General features: G+C 52.1%; 2 protein-coding genes across 7 annotated transcripts; both read right to left on the bottom strand.

The window, feature by feature from the left end:
- Positions 1-383: 383 nt before the first annotated feature.
- Positions 384-1,233, bottom strand: UCN (urocortin). The gene is made up of 2 exons (XM_005576297.4): positions 1,142-1,233; positions 384-891 (listed from the first exon to the last, which is right to left on the bottom strand). Exon 2 carries the CDS (start codon positions 876-878, stop codon positions 504-506), a length of 375 nt encoding a protein of 124 aa, XP_005576354.2. The 5' UTR covers positions 879-891; positions 1,142-1,233; the 3' UTR covers positions 384-503.
- Positions 384-16,826, bottom strand: MPV17 (mitochondrial inner membrane protein MPV17). Of its 6 annotated transcripts, none has more exons than XM_015433882.4 (8): positions 16,767-16,826; positions 16,170-16,244; positions 6,180-6,340; positions 5,863-5,955; positions 5,677-5,772; positions 5,403-5,435; positions 5,089-5,141; positions 384-2,921 (listed from the first exon to the last, which is right to left on the bottom strand). In XM_015433882.4, exons 2-8 carry the CDS (start codon positions 16,237-16,239, stop codon positions 2,852-2,854), a joined length of 576 nt encoding a protein of 191 aa, XP_015289368.3. In that variant the 5' UTR covers positions 16,240-16,244; positions 16,767-16,826; the 3' UTR covers positions 384-2,851. The 6 variants fall into 6 exon arrangements, with proteins under 6 accessions (XP_015289368.3, XP_005576347.3, XP_073868226.1 ...); XM_005576290.5 differs by having other exon boundaries at positions 6,180-6,295; XM_074012125.1 differs by having other exon boundaries at positions 6,180-6,260.
- Positions 16,827-17,148: the final 322 nt, after the last annotated feature.

Genomic DNA, 17,148 nt, shown 5'->3' with positions numbered 1-17,148 from the left:
CGTATCTCCTTTCGCTGCCCAATGCCGCAGCCTCGGCTTCGGAGGCGACCCGCCCACCATCCTGCCCTTCCCAGAACCTGAGACTATCCGGGGGGCGGAAGCCAAATGAACCCCTATTGGGCACCTCTGTGATGCCAGGAGCGAAATGGTGAGCCCAGCGCCCTGGGAAAAGGGTCGAGGGCGGGGCGGTGGTGCTGGGACCTCTGAGGTCCTAGGGATTTGGGGACCCCTGGAGTTCAAAGGCACCTGGCTGACCTGGCTGAAAGCCGCTCTCCTGGAGCCCCCCACAGCATTTTGTTCCCCTCCCGCTGGCCCGGGGGCCCCACCTTCCCACGGGCTCCCACGCTGCTGTGACTGCCCTGCCCCCACGACAGAAGCCAACGGGTCTTCAGTACTTTTATTAAAAAATAGTCAAGCAGAGAGTGCCCTGGTGGCTCTGCCCCGCATCCCAACCCTGGGGTGGGGGAAAGGGGTCAAAGTTTTCGCGGCCACAAACCGGGCCGTCACTTGCCCACCGAGTCGAATATGATGCGGTTCTGCTCGGCGCGCTCCCGCTGGCTCTGCGTCCGCGCCAGCTCCAGCAGGGTCCGCAGCAGGTGAAAGGTGAGGTCAATGGACAGAGGAGGGTTGTCCCGCCGCGGCCGCTCGCCTGCCGTCCCGGGTTCCCATCGGCTGGACCCTGCGCGGCGCGAGAAGCGCTCTGCCAGCAGCAAGAGGAGCGCGCGGGCCCCGCCGCCCTGGTTCCGTGCCCCGGGGCTCCAGCGCAGACTCGGGTCCTGGACCCCGGCCGCCTCGGGGCTCCTCTGGCTGTTCCCAGGGCACAGCTGTAGCAGGAGCAGCAGCGCGGCCAGCAGCGCCGCGCGCCCCGCCTGCCTCATGGTGCCGCCGGCCCTGGACACACAGGGGCAGCGCAGGGTGAGGTGCGCCTGGGGCAGCTGCAGGAGGCCGCTCCCCTCCCTGCGCTCGCCCGGCGACCCTTCCGGTAGCCGCCCAATGCCCGCAGCCTGCCCTCCAGCCCCGGCTACTGCGCCAGTGCTGTTCCATCCCTTCCACCCAGCTTCCCTCCCGAAGGAGCGCGGTGGCTGAGCTGAGTGGAGTCCTGGTGCTGGGGGAGGCTGGGTGGACGCTCTGAGCCACTCACAGGTTGTCGGCGAATGTTTGTACGGTCCAAGATTGAGCTCCAGTCTCTGTCCCTCGGGGCGGGCCGAAGGCGCCTTGGGGAACACAGGGTCTGTCCCGGGACTGCCGCCAGCCTTATATAGCGACAGGACAGCTCCGACTGACGTCAGCGAAGAACATGCACTGATTGTAGAAGCAATGACAGCCACAGCTTCGAGTCTGGCGGCTGGCGGGCCCCGGAAGGGCACACCTCCCGACATGAGCCTTCGTCTCCCTGGGGCTAGCGCTGGAAGCAGCACTGGACGCAGGAGAGCGAGAAGCTGGCTGGGGCGAAAGGACTGCTCTGGGACCCACGGGAGTCCCTCGCCCTGCTTAGAACCGCCAGCAGTGACTAGGGCCGTCACCAGACCAGACTAGTCCGGGTCGCGTGTTCTGACACACGAAAGGGAGGCGGGACCGTGGGGGCTGTCCATGGTGCTGACCTCGTCCTGCGCCTCTAGAAGTGGCTAGAGATGATGTGAGAACGCTGTACTGCTGCAAACCACTGCCTCGTGGCAGCTATCAGTTCTGCAAATGCAGGTATCAGGAGTCCACCGCTGGCACTCAGCCAACACAGTGGGTCCCATTGAGAGGCAGTCTTCCACAACCAAAGTCTCCCAGCATTCTCATCTTTTTCCAGCCCCAGGATCCAAATTCTAGGGCTGTCTCACACAGGCACCATGTAACAGAGGGTCTCTGGCCTCCAAGTGCGTTCAGACCACAAATATGGCCCATCTGCTTTTGAGTTTGTCCAAAGTGGTAGTTTAGCAAAGTTCCGTTTCTCTCCTGGGAATCATAGCAGCAGTATTACTCTGCCCATGAGTAGTAAAGAAATATGGGTTCAAGTTTCTGCTAACTCCTGGTGTGGGCAGGTCACCTCCCTTCTACCAACCTCAGGGTTCTCAGTTGTAGAAGACTGGGCTTGGCCAGGCGTGGTGGCTCACGCCTGTAATCCCAACACTTTGGGAGGCCGAGGCAGGTAGATCACGAGGTCAGTAGATCGAGATCAGCCTGGCCAATATGGCAAAACCCCATCTCTACTAAAAATACAAAAATTAGCTGGGCATGGCGGTGCGCACCTATAGTCCCAGCTCCTCAGAAGAATCACCTGAACCCAGGAGGCGGAAGCTGCAGTAAGCCGAGATAGCGCCATTGCACTCCAGCCTGGGAGACAGAGCGAGACTCCATCTCAAAAAAAAAAAAAAAAAAAAAGATTGGGCTTGGTGGTCTCTTGGCTTCTTTCCAGCTCTAGAAATGACTCCCCATTACCACTGCAGATTCCGGATGACACATTTAATAACATATTTACTGAGGCATCATATAAAGGGTTCCGGGGGTCTCTGAAGAGCTGGAGCTACAAGGCTAGGCAGGGTTAGAGTAACAAATGTGTCTATGAAGAGTGGGGATGAGTGGCATTTGCTGGGATATGTGTGTAAAGTTGATAAGGTCATGAAAGTTCAACAGATATTTATGGAGTGCCTAGTATGTGGTGGGAATAAGACTATTATCAAGGGCTCTAAAGCAGTCAGTGCACATTTTAGAGTGAAGGGAGCATTGCAGGGTGCTAGTCCTCTTAAGTTCTGACTGGCAACCCAACCCTGTGGAAACTAGTGTGCCCACTTTAGGAAGTTGTCTGACCGTTCCAGGGCCAAGCTGCATCACTGCAAGGTGGAAACGATGAAGTGAGGCCGGCTTAGAGCCGATGTGCCTTCCAGGACAGGTAGGAGTTCCAGATAACAGCAACACATTGGACAACGGCCAACCTAAGGAACAAGAATAACACGGTGAAGAGGAGGAAAGCTAAGCAGTGAGCAAGGGCTGGAGATGAGAGTGTGAAATGGAAAAGGAGGGATCATGTCAGAAGATTGGCAGGTTTAGGTCTCTTTCCTTCAGCGCCTTTTTTTTTTTTTGAGATGGAGTCTCCTCTGTCGCCCAGGCTGGAGTGCAGTAGTGCGATCTTGGCTCACTGCCTCCCGGGTTCAATCAATTCTCCTACCTCAGCCTCCCAAGTAGCTGGGACTACAGGTGTGCTCCACCACACCTGGCTAATTTTTGTATTTTTAGTAGAGACAGGGTTTCACCATGCTGGCCAGGCTGGTCTCAAACTCCTGACCTCAAGTGATCTACCCACCTCGGCCTCCCAAAGTGCTGGGATTACAGGTGTGAGCCACCGCACCCAGCCCCTTCAGTGCCCTGTGAAGGGCCTGTGTGGCTTGGACTAAAGGACAACTGGCTCAAATTCTAGTGCCATCCCAGAGCTCTGTTTCCTTCCTCAAAGGCTAAATATTTAGCGGCTCTCTTGCCACATGTAGCTCTGTTAATCACAGAAAGGGCCCCTATCTGTCCTGTACCAGCTGAGATTTCATCTTCCAAAATGTACGGACTACCATACAAAGTAGCATCTTTTTGTTTTAAATTAACCTTGCTCTGGTTTCAAAGAGTGTTGCAAAGGACCCTAATGTTTAAGATTTGGTTCATAAGTCTGTATTCCTTTTTTTTTTTTTTTTTTTTTTGAGACGGAGTCTCACGCTGTTGCCCAGGCTGGAGTGCAGTGGCGCGATCTCGGCTCACTGCAAGCTCCGCCTCCTGGGTTCACGCCATTCTCCTGCCTCAGCCTCCTGAGTAGCTAGGACTACAGGCGCCCGCCACCGCGCCCGGCTAATTTTTTGTATTTTTAGTAGAGATGGGGTTTCACTGTGGTCTCGATCTCCTGACCTTGTGATCTGCCCGCCTCGGCCTCCCAAAGTGCTGGGATTACAGGCTTGAGCCACCGCGCCCGGCCTGTATTCCTTTTTTGTTTTCTGTTTTTTTTTTTTGGAAATGGAGTCTCACTCTGTTGCCCAGGCTGGAGTGTGGTGGTGCGATCTTGGCTCACTGCAACCTCTGCCTCCCAGGTTCAAGCAATTCTCCTGCCTCAGCCTCCCGAGTAGCTGGGACTACAGGCACCTGCTACCACGCCCAGCTAATTTTTGTATTTTTAGTAGAGACAGGGTTTCACCATATTGGTCAGGCTGGTCTCGAATTCCTGACCTTGTGATCTGCCCGCCCCAGCCTCCCAAAGTGTTGGGATTACAGGCGTGAGCCACTGCGCCCAGCCTTTTTTTTTTTTTTTTTTTTTGAGACAGGGTCTCACTCTGTCACCAGGGTCTGAAATGCAGTGGCACAATCTTGGCTCACAGCAACCTCCATCTCTCGGGCTCAAGTGATCCTCCCACCTCAGCCTCCCAAGTAGCTGGGACTACAGGCATATGTTACCATGTGCCTGGCTAATTTTTTGTATTTTCTGTAGAGATGAGGTCTCACTATATTGCCTAGGCTGGTGTCAAACTCCTAGACCCTAGCAAACCTCTCGCCTCAGCCTCCCAAAGTGCTAGAATTGCAGGTGTGAGCCACCATGCCCAGCCAGTCTGTATTCATTTTAGCTATGTTATTCATGTACATTTTGGTCATGTTCCCCCTTATTTTCCCCTGTTCCCACAATCCCTCACCTCCAAGCATTTGAACCACACATCTTCAGTTCCACTATTTTTTTGGGTGCAGTTCAGCAACTGTCTTTATCATGAGTGTCTGGCCAGGCTTCTACTTGGCTTTCTGGTCTACCTCTCTGTCTAACCTAGGCTGCAGCACCCCAGCCACTGTCCCTCCAGATACGCCATCAAAGGCGGAGCCCCAGGTGGGATGGAGACAAGGGTGGTAGAAGCAGGATCCTCCCTAGGGAGATGAAGAAGGTCAGTGGGCAGACACTCTGGACGGTTTCTGGAAATGGCTAGACATCTGAATAACATGCTTGGGAATCTGAGAAACTCTGATCAGGGCTCAGTGTTCCAGTTGGGGGTCTAAGGTAGCTCAAGGTTGAAATGAGAATCATTTTGTCTCCAACTGTTGGTAACGTGGGTATTCCTTGATGGGTGGGGTAGGGGTGCGACATACCTGTAATGAAGGGGGACCAGGTAGAAGTTGGCTAACTGCACAGCAGGCCATAGCTGCAAGAGAGAAGGTAAAGGTTGGATGGCTGCCCCACCACCTGACCCCAGACTCACTGTCTTGCCTGGCCCTACCCCAACTTCTGCACATAAGAGAAAGGTGAACAATTGGGTGATGGCTTCCCTATTTATGGTGCCCATCCTGGGAATGAAAGAGTAATCCCAACGGAAGGGCTTCCCATGTCAGGAGGACCCCCAATCCCAGGACAGTTCTAGACTTAAGGAAGCAGAAGAACAAGCAGTTGAGGTGTCAGCTCTTACATAGTAGTTGGTGATAAGGGCATCAGGATAATCCTGGGGAGACAGAGAAGGAACAAATTAACACTTGCACCTCCAAGCAGCTCCCACTTCCCAGTGTGAATGACAGACTTGGGTTCAAAGAGCACATTCCTGCACCATAACCCTCAGCTCCTCTCCTTCATGGCCTGGGACTCAACCTGCACTTACCCCCTTTTTTATCCCTGTAAAACCTGTCTCCTTCCCCTGGGCTGTCAGTCTGCTAGCCAGAGACATTCTCCACACCTGCCCAGCTCACCTGCTGTAGTTTGGCCCAGTTGTCCTTGGCTGACAGTCCATTGAGTGCCCCTACCAGTGGGAGAAAGCAGCCTAGAAAACACGGGGCAAAGCCCCCCTAGGGAAGAGAAATTAAAGTCCTATGAGTGCTGAAATCCCCACCTACCCCCAACACAGCTCACCCTCCCCACTCCGTTCTCCTGCTCACCTGATCCAACATCATCTTCTTCAGTGCATCCACCTTGGTGGTGCCAGGGATGAACCGATCCAAAACCTTGTACCAGCCTCCTACCACAGGGCCCTGGAAGTAAACCCCACATAGCAGCAGGCTGCAGTGAGGGAGCACTAGGCCTCTACCTCACTAAGCTCCCCGCCCCAAGTATCAGAAACCCTTAGGGGAAGTGGACACTAAGAAAAGAGGGCGGCAGGTTGGCTTAGGTGTGACAGTCCAAGGGAAGCCAAAGGATGACAAAGAACTAAGGCTACTGTTGAGTCCACTGAAGCCCTGCTGAGGGGAGAACTTACCACAAAGCCACAGCCCAGGGACATCATAGTCAGAGTCCGGCCTCTCTGGTGTTCCTGCAGACCCCGCCTCTCCACCAGCTGCTGTGAGATAATGTCACCCAGGCCCATCAGGGACCCTATGCAGGGTACACAGGTGTTGTCAGGACATCTCCTGGGATGGGCTGCCATTCCAAGGAAGGAGGGACATCTGCTGACCTCCACTGAGACTCTGGTACTCTCATCCCCAGGGCTTCATTCTGGAAACAAATGACTAGTCCCTTCCTGCTGCCTCAAAGCCCTCATCTCCCCAAGGATGGTGACACCTCATGTGTATCCTGTCAGAACTGGGATGAGCAGGCCCAGGAACTTTGCATTGAGCAGTAAAGGGAAGTCAGAGTCAGTAAGTAAAGAGAGAGGAAGGAGAATTTAAGGCCACAGGGCTGAGAACCACAGACCGTCAGAATCAAAAGGGGCTTTAAGATAATTTAATGCAAACCGCTTATTTTAGAGGTATGGAAACGAAGTCCAGGATCCCACATAACCAGTAAGTGCAGGGCCAATGCAAGAACCAGGTGGCTGGATTCCTAGACACTTCTTTCTAGGACACAGCACAATGAATAAATCATGTGTAGAATGGTAGGAAACCCTGTTTTCTCCCCCGAGCCCAATGCAAGACCCTGCCAACAGCTTTCACCTTGGTCTAAGAGATCTCTATTTGTGGAGAACAGCAAAAATAACTTTTTTTTTTTTTTAGACTGAGTCTCGCTCTGTTGTCCAGGCTGGAGTGCAGTGGCATGATCTTGGCTCACTGCAACCTCTGCCCCCCGGATTCAAACGATTCCCCTGCTTCAGCCTCTCAAGTGGCTAGGACTACAGGCACCCACCACCATGCCTGCCTATTTTTTGTATTTTTAGTAGAGATGGGGTTTCGCCATGTTGGCCAGGCTGATCTTGAACCCCTGACCTCAGGTGATCTGCTCGCCTTGGCTTCTCAAAGGGCTGAGATTACAGGCATGAGCCACTGTGCCTGGCCAGAATAACTCTTTTTCTAAAACAAGAGTGCTGGTCTGGAATTGTGGCTCACACCTGTAATTCCGGCACTCTGGGAGGCTGAGGCAGGAGGATTGCTTGAGCCCAGGAGTTTGAGTTCAGCCTGGACAATATAGCAAGACCCAACTTCTACAAATTTTTTTTTTAAATAATTAGCTGGGCATGGTGGCACGTGCCTGTAGTCCCAGCTACTCAGGAGGCTGAGGTGGGAGGATCGCTTGACCCCAGGAGGTCAAGGCTGCAGTGATCACGCCATCACACTGCTGCCTGAGCGACAGAGCAAGACCCTATCTCAAAAAGAAAAAAAAAAATAAAAGAAGAGTGCTCAAATGGTCATAAGCAGGAAGATGACTGGTTGAGCTGATAAGAGTCCCCACAAGAAAGAGTCTTGGCCACCTCTTAGCACAATCAATCAGCTAAACCGAGATTTCCTCCATTCACAACCTTAGATCAAGTTGGCAATGAATATAGTGGCCATTTCCCCCCCAGAACTCTGTACCTGCTTCCCTTTCCCTAACTGCACAGATACCCAGCTCCAAGCAGCCCTATTTAGACACCCACACCCAGAAACTATGACAGAAATCATCACTGTTTACAGAGCCCCCACTCCGTTATGGTGGCGTGATGATTTCTAGCAAATACACACTTACCAGGCCACTTGGGAGTGACCGTATGATTTCCGGCTCGCCTGTCTATCTCACTGAGTAATGAGAGCCCCCTATCCAAACCCGTAGTCACACTGTCCCTGTGCCCTCAATTAGCACTGGGCAAACACATCCTTCTGCCCCATTCCTTGGCCCGGAGCTGGCTCTGACGTCCATGCTGGCTGCACACTCACTGCTGCGCTCCTCCTCCACACCCTCTGCCCGGCCCTGCCCCTGAGCAGCCTAGTCAGTGACAGCTGGGTATGGCTGAGAGCTGGGGCTGGGGCTGGGGCTGGGCACCCATGCCTCACCTGGGCTACTGGACATGGAGCAGCTCTGGGTACCCCCAATCCTGTCTTGTCTCTCCCTGAAACTCCCAAAGTGGTGGGGGTCTTCCAGAACACTGTGAGACATGACCTCCCAGAGTCAAGGATAGAATCCCAGACACTTTTGTTATCCCATTCCCCCACCATACAGCTAAGCAAGCCCCTGGTAAGCGCTCAGAAAATAAAGGGAAAACGTCAAATGTACTGCTCCAAACAGCAGGACGACTCTGAGAAAGGGCTTAAAGAACTCTTAAGTCTCCCAAAGGTCCAGGTCGGGTAGAAGGTGCGAGGACGTCTAGGGGAACTGCAGGTTTGCTCCCACCCCCAAGCAATCAGCACTGGGTTCCCTATCCCTCCAGTCAGGGATAAGAGGGAGCTGCTGCAGCCCTGAAGAAAGGGAAGAGTGCTGCCGAGAAGACCAGGGGATGGTGAGGCACAAAAGGCAGTTCTTTCTGAAATGAAGGGACCAACAGTGTAATGGTCTACTTTGGTAAGGTGTTTACAAAGGGCTCTTACACATTTAATCCTCACAAAAGATCTGGGAGGTAGGTGGTCACACCCCCATTCATTCATTCATTCACTTATTTTTGAGATGGAGTCTCGTTCTGTCGCCCAGGCTGGAGTGCAGTGGTACGATCTCAGCTCACTGCAACCTCCGCCTTCCTGGTTCAAGCGATTCTCCTGCCTCAGCCTCCTGAGTAGCTGGGATTACAGGTGCCCACCACCACACCTGGCTGATTTTTGTAGTTTTAGTAGAGATGGGGTTTCACCATTTCACCATGTTGGCCAGGTTGGTCTCGAACTCCTGACCCCAAGTGATCTGCCCGCCTCGGCCTCCCAAAAGTGTTGGGATTACAGGTGTGAGCCACTGCACCCGGCCTACACCCCCATTTAATGATGAGTCTTTGAGAGATGAGGTGGCTTGGTAAAGAGTGCAGTTGGAACTGAACCCAGTCCTTCTCCCAAGGAGGACCAAGGAGGCCAGGGTATTCCCAGCATGGGCTGAGATGGGCTCAGAGGTCAGTAGCACCAGGAGGCCCCTGTGGCTGCTCCCCTGCTAGGTGTTCCTGCCCACGTGAGGCCCCAAAGGGCTTGCATATCAAAGACATTCCCTAGACTAATGCACTTCCTCTCTGTCTTTACTCCCCCAAATTCCATCACTCTGCTCCTTGTCACCTCGTGGGGATGGCAGGCAGCAATATTCCTGGGAAAGAAACAGAGAAGTGTGTGTGTTTTCACTCTTCATGACTTGCCAACAGTCACACAACAAGCTAGAGGCAGAGCTTGAATGAAAAGCCAGGTCCCTGACTTCTAGCCCCATAGTTTAGAAGCCTGCAGCCTTGGAGAAAGATGGATTTAAGTCCCCCAAACTGTGCCCATCAAGCCTGAGGGACTACCAAGTGACAGGGCAGCAGTAGGGGTGAGTAGGTGGTGTGTAGATATGCAGTCCCTGACAGTTTATTTCAGAAGAGTGGCGCCCAGGAATTCCTTTGCCCACAGATGATCAGGCCTCCAGTGCCTGCAGCAACTCCAAGGTGGTATAAGGCTTTAGAGCAAGCATAGAGCAAGCGTGCTTTTCCAGCCCAAGTGACCCTTTGGGCAGGAAGGACAGACATTCAGATTCCTCACCCCATCTTCCCCAACCCAGAGCCCAAAGAGATCCAAACCACCCCAGCCTCTGGGAGGTCTCCTGGATATGTTTGGTTGGTCTGGACTCTCCAGTACTCTGGGCCCACTCCCCTTGGACTTGTTTCTAGGGAGCTGGGACTGGAGGCCTGCAAACATAATGGCCAGAGGCCTGATGGGCAGGGCGAGGGGCTATTGGGCAGTGATGCCCAATGACAGGCTGGGCATGGAGCCCAGTGAGCAGATGCTGGCGCAGGTGTGACATCATGCCCCTGGGTAGGTGCCAGTTCTCATGCCGTCACTCCCCACCAGATCCAGAGGCCGGGGGAAGGGAGCCTGCCACTGAGCAGATTGATTTGGGACCACTTCCTGTCCACTAGAGGAAAAGCCCCAACTTCCACACCCTCTTCCCAGGCATGGGTGGCGTAAATTCCCTACTTCTCCTATTTTGTTCCTCTGCTTACTTTTGTGGCTTTTGAGTCTCATGCGCAGAAGGCAGAGGGGCAAGAAGTGGTTTCTTGGAATGAGGAGCAGGAAGCGTGTCCTTCAGTCCAGGAGGGCTGGGTCAGCAGGTATAGCTACTGGCATGAGGCCAGCAGTGCTGCCTTCCTCCTCAGAAGTCTCCAAACATTAGTCAGCTGCCTAGGGTAGGGGCTCAGTCTGGCACAGAGCCCAGAGGGAGTGGAAGCCCAGCAGTGGGAAGGGAGAGTGGATCCTCTGGGATTATTCTGAATGCTCTCTCATTTCTGGCCTGAACCCATCCTACTGCTAGAAAATGAGACAAAATGGGTAGTTTTGCAGCTTGTCACGTATCTAAGCTGAGATCAGCTGGGGTTGCACTCAGCATCTGGAGGCTCCAGTAGTCTCAAGGGCATGGCAGTGTGGCGGGCAGTGCCCTAGGTTATAACGCCAGCTCAACCACTGACTGAGACCTCAGTGCATGACACGCCCACTCCTGCCTCAGTTTCCTTCTCTGCAGTCTCACAGGCTGGACTAGATGGTCTGTAAGTTCTATTGAGCTCTCACACCCTAGCTTAATTCAGACCCCAGGGAAACCAGTATCTGTAGGAGCTCAGCTGCTCCCACAGCAGGACCGAGTAGACTAAGATGGATGCAGCTCGGCCCTGGGCCCACTGGAGAGTGGAAAGGCCCTCAAAAAAGGAAGGGATAAGGCTGACTCAAACTCTGTAGAACATGCAGCAACCCTTTCCCCAGGCTACCCTGTTCCGGACTCTGGCTTGGCCAAAACTGGTATACCAGACATTTCTTTTAAATCATTTCAAATGTTCTTGATTCACCTATTTCTTACTCCAGACATTACTGTAGTAATGACAGATTCTTGCTTCAGGCCTATGCCACACCTGGACCTTTGCTACTGATGGCTTCAGTGACTATGCATGGACAAACTAGTAGCGGAGGGGAGTTATCCCATGAGGTGAATTTTTTTTTCTTTTTTTTTTTTTTTTTGAGACAGAGTCTCGCTCTGTTGCCTAGGCTGGAGTGCAGTGGCATGATCTCAGCTCACTGCAACCTCTGCCTTGCGGGTTCAAGCAATTATCCTGTCTTGGCCTCCTGAGTAGCTGGGACTACAGGCACCTGCCACCACGCCCAGCTAATTTTTGTATTTTTAGTAGAGATGGGGTTTCACCTTGTTGGTCAGGCTGGTCTTGAACTCTTGACCTCAGGTGATCTACCCATCTCAGCCTTCCAAAGTGCAGGGATTATAGGATTACAGGCATGAGCCACTGTGCCTGGCCTTTTTTTTTTTTTTTTTTTTTGAGATGCAGTCTCACTCTGTCACCCAGGCTGGAGTGCAGTGGCGTGATCTTGGTTCATTGCAACCTCTACCTCCTGGGTTCAAGCAATTCTCCTGCCTCAGCCACCTGAGTAGCTGGGATTATACCACCATGCCCACCATGCCCAGCTAATTTTTGTATTTTTAGTAGAGATGGGACTTCACCATGTTGGCCAGGCTGGTCTCGAACTCCTGACCTCAAGTGATTTGCCTGTCTTGGCCTCCCAAAGTGCTGGCGAGCCACCATACCCAGCCTGGGGTAAGTCTTTGGAATCTTTGACCAATGTGGGATGGGAGTGGTAGAAAAAGGTTTCTTCTTTTCTCTAGAAATAGCTATTCATCCAGACAGTCCTAAGGAGTATTTCTTTTCTTTCCTTTTTTTTTTTTTTTTTGAGATGGAGTCTCACTCTGTCACCCAGGCTGGAGTGCAGTGGTGCGATCTCAGCTCACTGCAACCTCCACCTCCCAGGCTCAAGCAATTCTCCTGCCTCAGCCTCCCGAGTAGCTGGGATTACAGGGGCCCGCCACCATGCCCAGCTAATTTTTGCATTTCTAGTGGAGATGGGGTTTCACCATATTGGCCAGGTTGGTCTCAAACTTCCGACCTCAGGTGATCCGCCCACCTCAGCCTCCCAAAGTGCTGGGATTACAGGCGTGAGCCACCACGCCCAGCCACTTTAAGGAGTATTTCAAAAAGCTTCTCAGTTCCAAGGGACTGAGCAACAGCTGCCCTTAGCAGGGGCTTGTTCAATAATACATCCTTATAGTGGCTCTCCATCTTTCCCTCAATGGGATCATTTCCTACTCCCTAACAAGGTATCTGCACATAAGCTTCAGGCTCTGCTTTCTGGAACCCAAGGCTAAGATGGTTATCCATGTTCAGATTATAGTAAGTGGAACAAACCTAACCCAAACACCACTATAAAAAGAATACAGCTTAGGCAATATGGCAAAACCCCATCTCTACCAAAAAACAAAAGAAATTAGCTGGGCATGGTGGTGCAAGCCTGCAGTCCCAACCACTCAGGAGGCTAAGGCAGAGGATCCTCTGTTTCCCAGGCTGGAGTGCAGTGGCACAGTCACAGTTCAGGATGGGATCATGCCACTGCACTCCAGCCTGGGCAAAAGAACAAGACCCTGTCTCAAATAATAATAATAATAATAATAATAATATAGTTTATTGTGCCTGGGTTGCCAACACTTACAGAAAGAACCAACCTGTTGAGTCTTTAAGTTTATGGAGCATTTAAAAACATTTCCAGGTGGGGCACAGTGGCTCACACCTGTAATCCTAGCACTCTGGGAGGCCGAGGTAGGTGGATCACTTGAGGTCAGGAATTCAAGACTAGCCTGGCCAACATGGAGAAAGCCCGTTTCTACTAAAAATACAAAGAAGTAGCCTGGTGTGGTGGTGTGCACCTGTAGTCCCAGCTACCCAGGAGGCTGAAGCATGAGAACTGCTTAAACCCAGGAGGTGGAGGTTGCAGTGAGCAGTGAGCACCACTGCTCTCCAACCTGGGCAACAGGGTGAAACTTTGTCTCAAAAAAAAAAAAGAAAGAAAGAAAGAAAAAGGCCGGGCTCAGTGGCTCACGCCTGTAATCCCAGGACTTTGGGAGGCCGAGGTGGGCGAATCACGAGGTAAAGTGTTTGAGACCAGCCTGGCCAACATGGTGAAACCCCATCTCTACTAAAAACACAAAAACTTAGCTGGGCGTGGTGACAGGTGCCTATAATCCCAGTTACTCGGGAGGATGAGGCAGGAGAATCTCTTGAACCTGGAAGGTGGAGGTTGCAGAGTGAGTCAAGATCACACCACCGCACTCCAGCATGGGCAACAGTGTAAGACACTGTCTCAAAAAAAAAAAAAAAAAAAAATTTCCAAAACCTTTTCACAGTGATAATCCTATACTGACCCTGTGAGGTCATATAACTAAACTCAAGAATTTTTTGTTGATTTTTTTTTTTTTGAGATGGAGTTTCGCTCTTGTTGCCCATGCTAGAGTGCAATGGCACGATCTTGGCTCACCGCAACCTCTGCCTCGTGAGTTCAAGTGATTCTCCTGCCTCAGCCTCCCAAGTAGCTGGGATTACGGGCATGCACCACCATGCCCCGCTAATTTTGTATTTTTAGTAGAGATGGGGTTTCACCATGTTGGTCAGGCTGGTCTCGAACTCCCGACCTCGGGTAATCTGCCCACCTTGGCCTCCCAAAGTGCTGGGACTACAGGCATGAGCCACCGTGCCTGGCCCTTTGCCCATTTTAAAAATTGGATTTTTTTTTTTTTTTTGTGATGGAGTCTCGCTCTGTTGCCAAGGCTAGAGTGCAATGGCATGATCTCGGCTCATTGCACCCTCTACCTCCTGGGTTCAAGCAATTCTCCTGCCTCAGCCTCCCGAGTAGCTGGGATTACAGGCATGTACCACACCACCAGGCTAATATATATATATATATGTATATTTTTTTGAGTTGGAGTCTTGCTCTGTTGCCCAGGCTGGAGTGCAGTGGCACGATCTTGGCTCACTGCAAGCTCTGCCTCCTGGGTTCACGCCATTCTCCTGGCTCAGCCTCCCAAGTAGCTGGGACTACAGGTGCCCGCCACCATGCCTGGCTAATTTTTTTTTTTGTATTTTTAGTAGATGGGGTTTCACCGTGTTAGCCAGGTTGGTCTCGATCTCCTGACCTCGTGATCCTCCCACCTCAGCCTCCCAAAGTGCTTGGATTACAGGCATGAGCCACCACGCCCAGCCCCTAAACTCAAGTTTTAAAAGAGGAAACTGAGGCTCAAAGAAGTTTACTGACTTGTCCTGATTAATGCACCTACTAGGTGCTATGGCTTTAAGATTCACATCCTGGTCTTCTAAGTCTGAAATCTCTGTACTGTTTTCCAGTGTGATGAGCTATCCCATGGGACCTTAGGAGCTACTGTGCTGGCGTCCAAAAATGGCTCAACTAAAGCCACTTTCACCTTTTATTTGTAGTTTAATCCAAATACACTGAACAGCAGGGAAGGAATAGTCTGAATGGTCTGAAACAGTCTGGGAAAAGTGCTGAGAGGCTACATTTTGCTTCAGGTCTGAGCTGGGACGTCAGCATAGCCTCAGTCGCTGTGGAGGTGAAGGGCTCCAGCACCGAGAGCCTGGAACTCCAGCCACGTGTCGGCACCTAGGCCTCCTTGGAGCTCTAGCTCCTGCCATTGTCAGCTGCAGATGCCTTGGGTAGGGAAATATAAGGACTCTTTCTCTCCCTATTCTTGATGACCACAAGGGGGAACCTTCCATCTGGCAGTTATGGGCCCTGAGGGAATCTGAGCCTGGGCAAAGGGCCCAGCGTGTCAGTTCCCATCACAGCCACACTGTCCAGCATGAGTCACCACACACGCAGCCAGGTGAGTCATACAGGCTGACGGACACTGAGGACAGGACAAGAGGTGGTTGGGCACCGGAGACTGGAGAGGGGCCCAGGGAAGGGCCAAAGAATCCATATCCTGGCCATTCATGCAGTTAACTTTCTGTGCTGATGTAGGGCTATTCTGGTTACAGGATCCCTGTTCCACTCTGGCTTTCAGTAGCCCCCAATCCCTTCCAACAGTCCTCTTCTTAGAAGCCCAGTCATCACTAGAATCCTGTTCCCCTCCTCTAAACATGGGCAAGACCTCATCTTAATGTGATCACTCTTTGTACCCCAAATGTTCTAAGGCCTTATGTCATTCCCCCTATAAGACTTACTTATCTTCGTGCCATCCTCTTACATTAGTTAACTTGCAAAATGAAGATGGTAACAAATGCAGGTAGGTCACTGCATTACCTCTGTGAGGTTAGTACTCAATCACTGCATTTGGAGTGACTGGTATCTGATCACTCCAAATGGATCAGGATGGAGTGATCAGATACCAATATACTAACCTTGGTTAGTATATTGTTTGGAGATACATATTTAGGCAGTAAATGATAAGAAAAGCAAATGAATGATATAAACAAAACTCTGGAAATTTTGAGTGAATTAGGGAGAGGTGCTCAAGAGGTCTCAAAGCTGATTACTGACACAGAAGTGTTCAGTATTAATGCCATTTAAACTGTACATACACGTCTTAATCATTCTTTTGCATGTTTCACAATAAAAAATACCACGAAAAACTGGGGTAAGAGTCTTGATTCAGCACTTATTAGGTGTGATCTAATATGGACTCAAGTAACTCTCCTCTCACACACCTTTGTGGGGGCCCTATGCCATAATGTATATGAAAGTGTTTTGCGTACAGTAAAATGTTAGTTTTCCAAGTTGAGGCCTCCTGGGGCAATGCCTTTATCCTTCAGGATTGACTGTTCAGCTTTTTGAGGACTTTGAAATCCTAAAACCCCGCTGCACAGCTTGGCCAACTACGTATACCCCTTAAAAACAGCCTTGGGCGCCACCCTCCAAAACAGACTGGGGACAGTGTGGGATGAAAGACAGCCAACCCTTCAAGAGAGCTGAACAGAAACAGGAAGTGAGGGTGGTGCAGTGGGGCAAGCCTCTGGCTTCCAAATCAGTCTGCCCTGGTCCCACTCAAGTCCTAGAGGGACACTCACCAGCTGTCAGGACCTGTACTTTCCACGGGTGAGCAGCCAGGGCCCGCTGGTATGCCCGCCAGAGTGCCATGCTTCCTGTCAAGCCAAGAGGAGAGGGGGTCACCCCTACTGTCCCTCTCCACGACTAAGAAGTCGCCTGACATTCCCTTGTGCCCACTCCCTTCCCCTTCCCACTTCCAGTGTGACTTAAAGTGACAGAGGTCACATGAGGGATGCTTCCCAGACAGCTTCCTGTGGCAGGAGTCGGCTTAGACAATTGGGGAAGAGAGAAAGGCTGTGGGAAGCTATGGCCTCCTGGTAGCAGCCACAAGCCACCTCAGTCCTGAAGCCGGACCACCTGGAGGCCTCCGTTCCCGACCGAGACAAGCATGAGGACAGCTTTGCTCTAGCTTCTACCCAGAGCTTGGGTGCCTCAAAAGATAGCTTGGTCCGTCTCAGATTCAGACTTGGTTGGAAACAGTTTGTAACCTTCCTGAGTCCAGCTCCAGACCGAAAACGGGGCCCGTCACTGCCCGGATATAGGATGACCACACGCTTTGTGGGCACTCATGGCTTGCGACGCTTCGAGCCAGAGACCGCAGATCACCCGCCACTCACCTGAGCGCGAGCTGGGCGCGGAGACTCCCTCCAACCTGACAGGCTGGCCTAGGAACTTCCGCCACAAGCCCCGCCCCTTCCGCCCAGCGTCCTTCGGGTTTTGCAGCCAGGGTAGAAATGAGTGGACCGAGCCGTGAATACCCGTGGAGAGCGACCCCTTTTCCAGCGGGACTGTGCCGGACCCTGGTGTGGGGCCCGCCAGCCATATTTCTCACCTGAGTTGGACCCTCTGCCTCCTCCTGCCCCTTCTCTCCCCTCGAGGCCCGGGCCTCTCTGAATCCGGTAGTCTCATTGTTCAGCCCACCCTCCGCCCATAACTGGCCATAACTACGATCCTTATCTCAGCAATCGTAGTTAGGGAACTGTAAGTTATGGTTAAGTG

Source organism: Macaca fascicularis, chromosome 13, assembly GCF_037993035.2.
Source record: "Macaca fascicularis isolate 582-1 chromosome 13, T2T-MFA8v1.1".
Taxonomy (NCBI): domain Eukaryota; kingdom Metazoa; phylum Chordata; class Mammalia; order Primates; family Cercopithecidae; genus Macaca; species Macaca fascicularis.
This window is presented reverse-complemented; position numbering and strand designations above follow the sequence as displayed.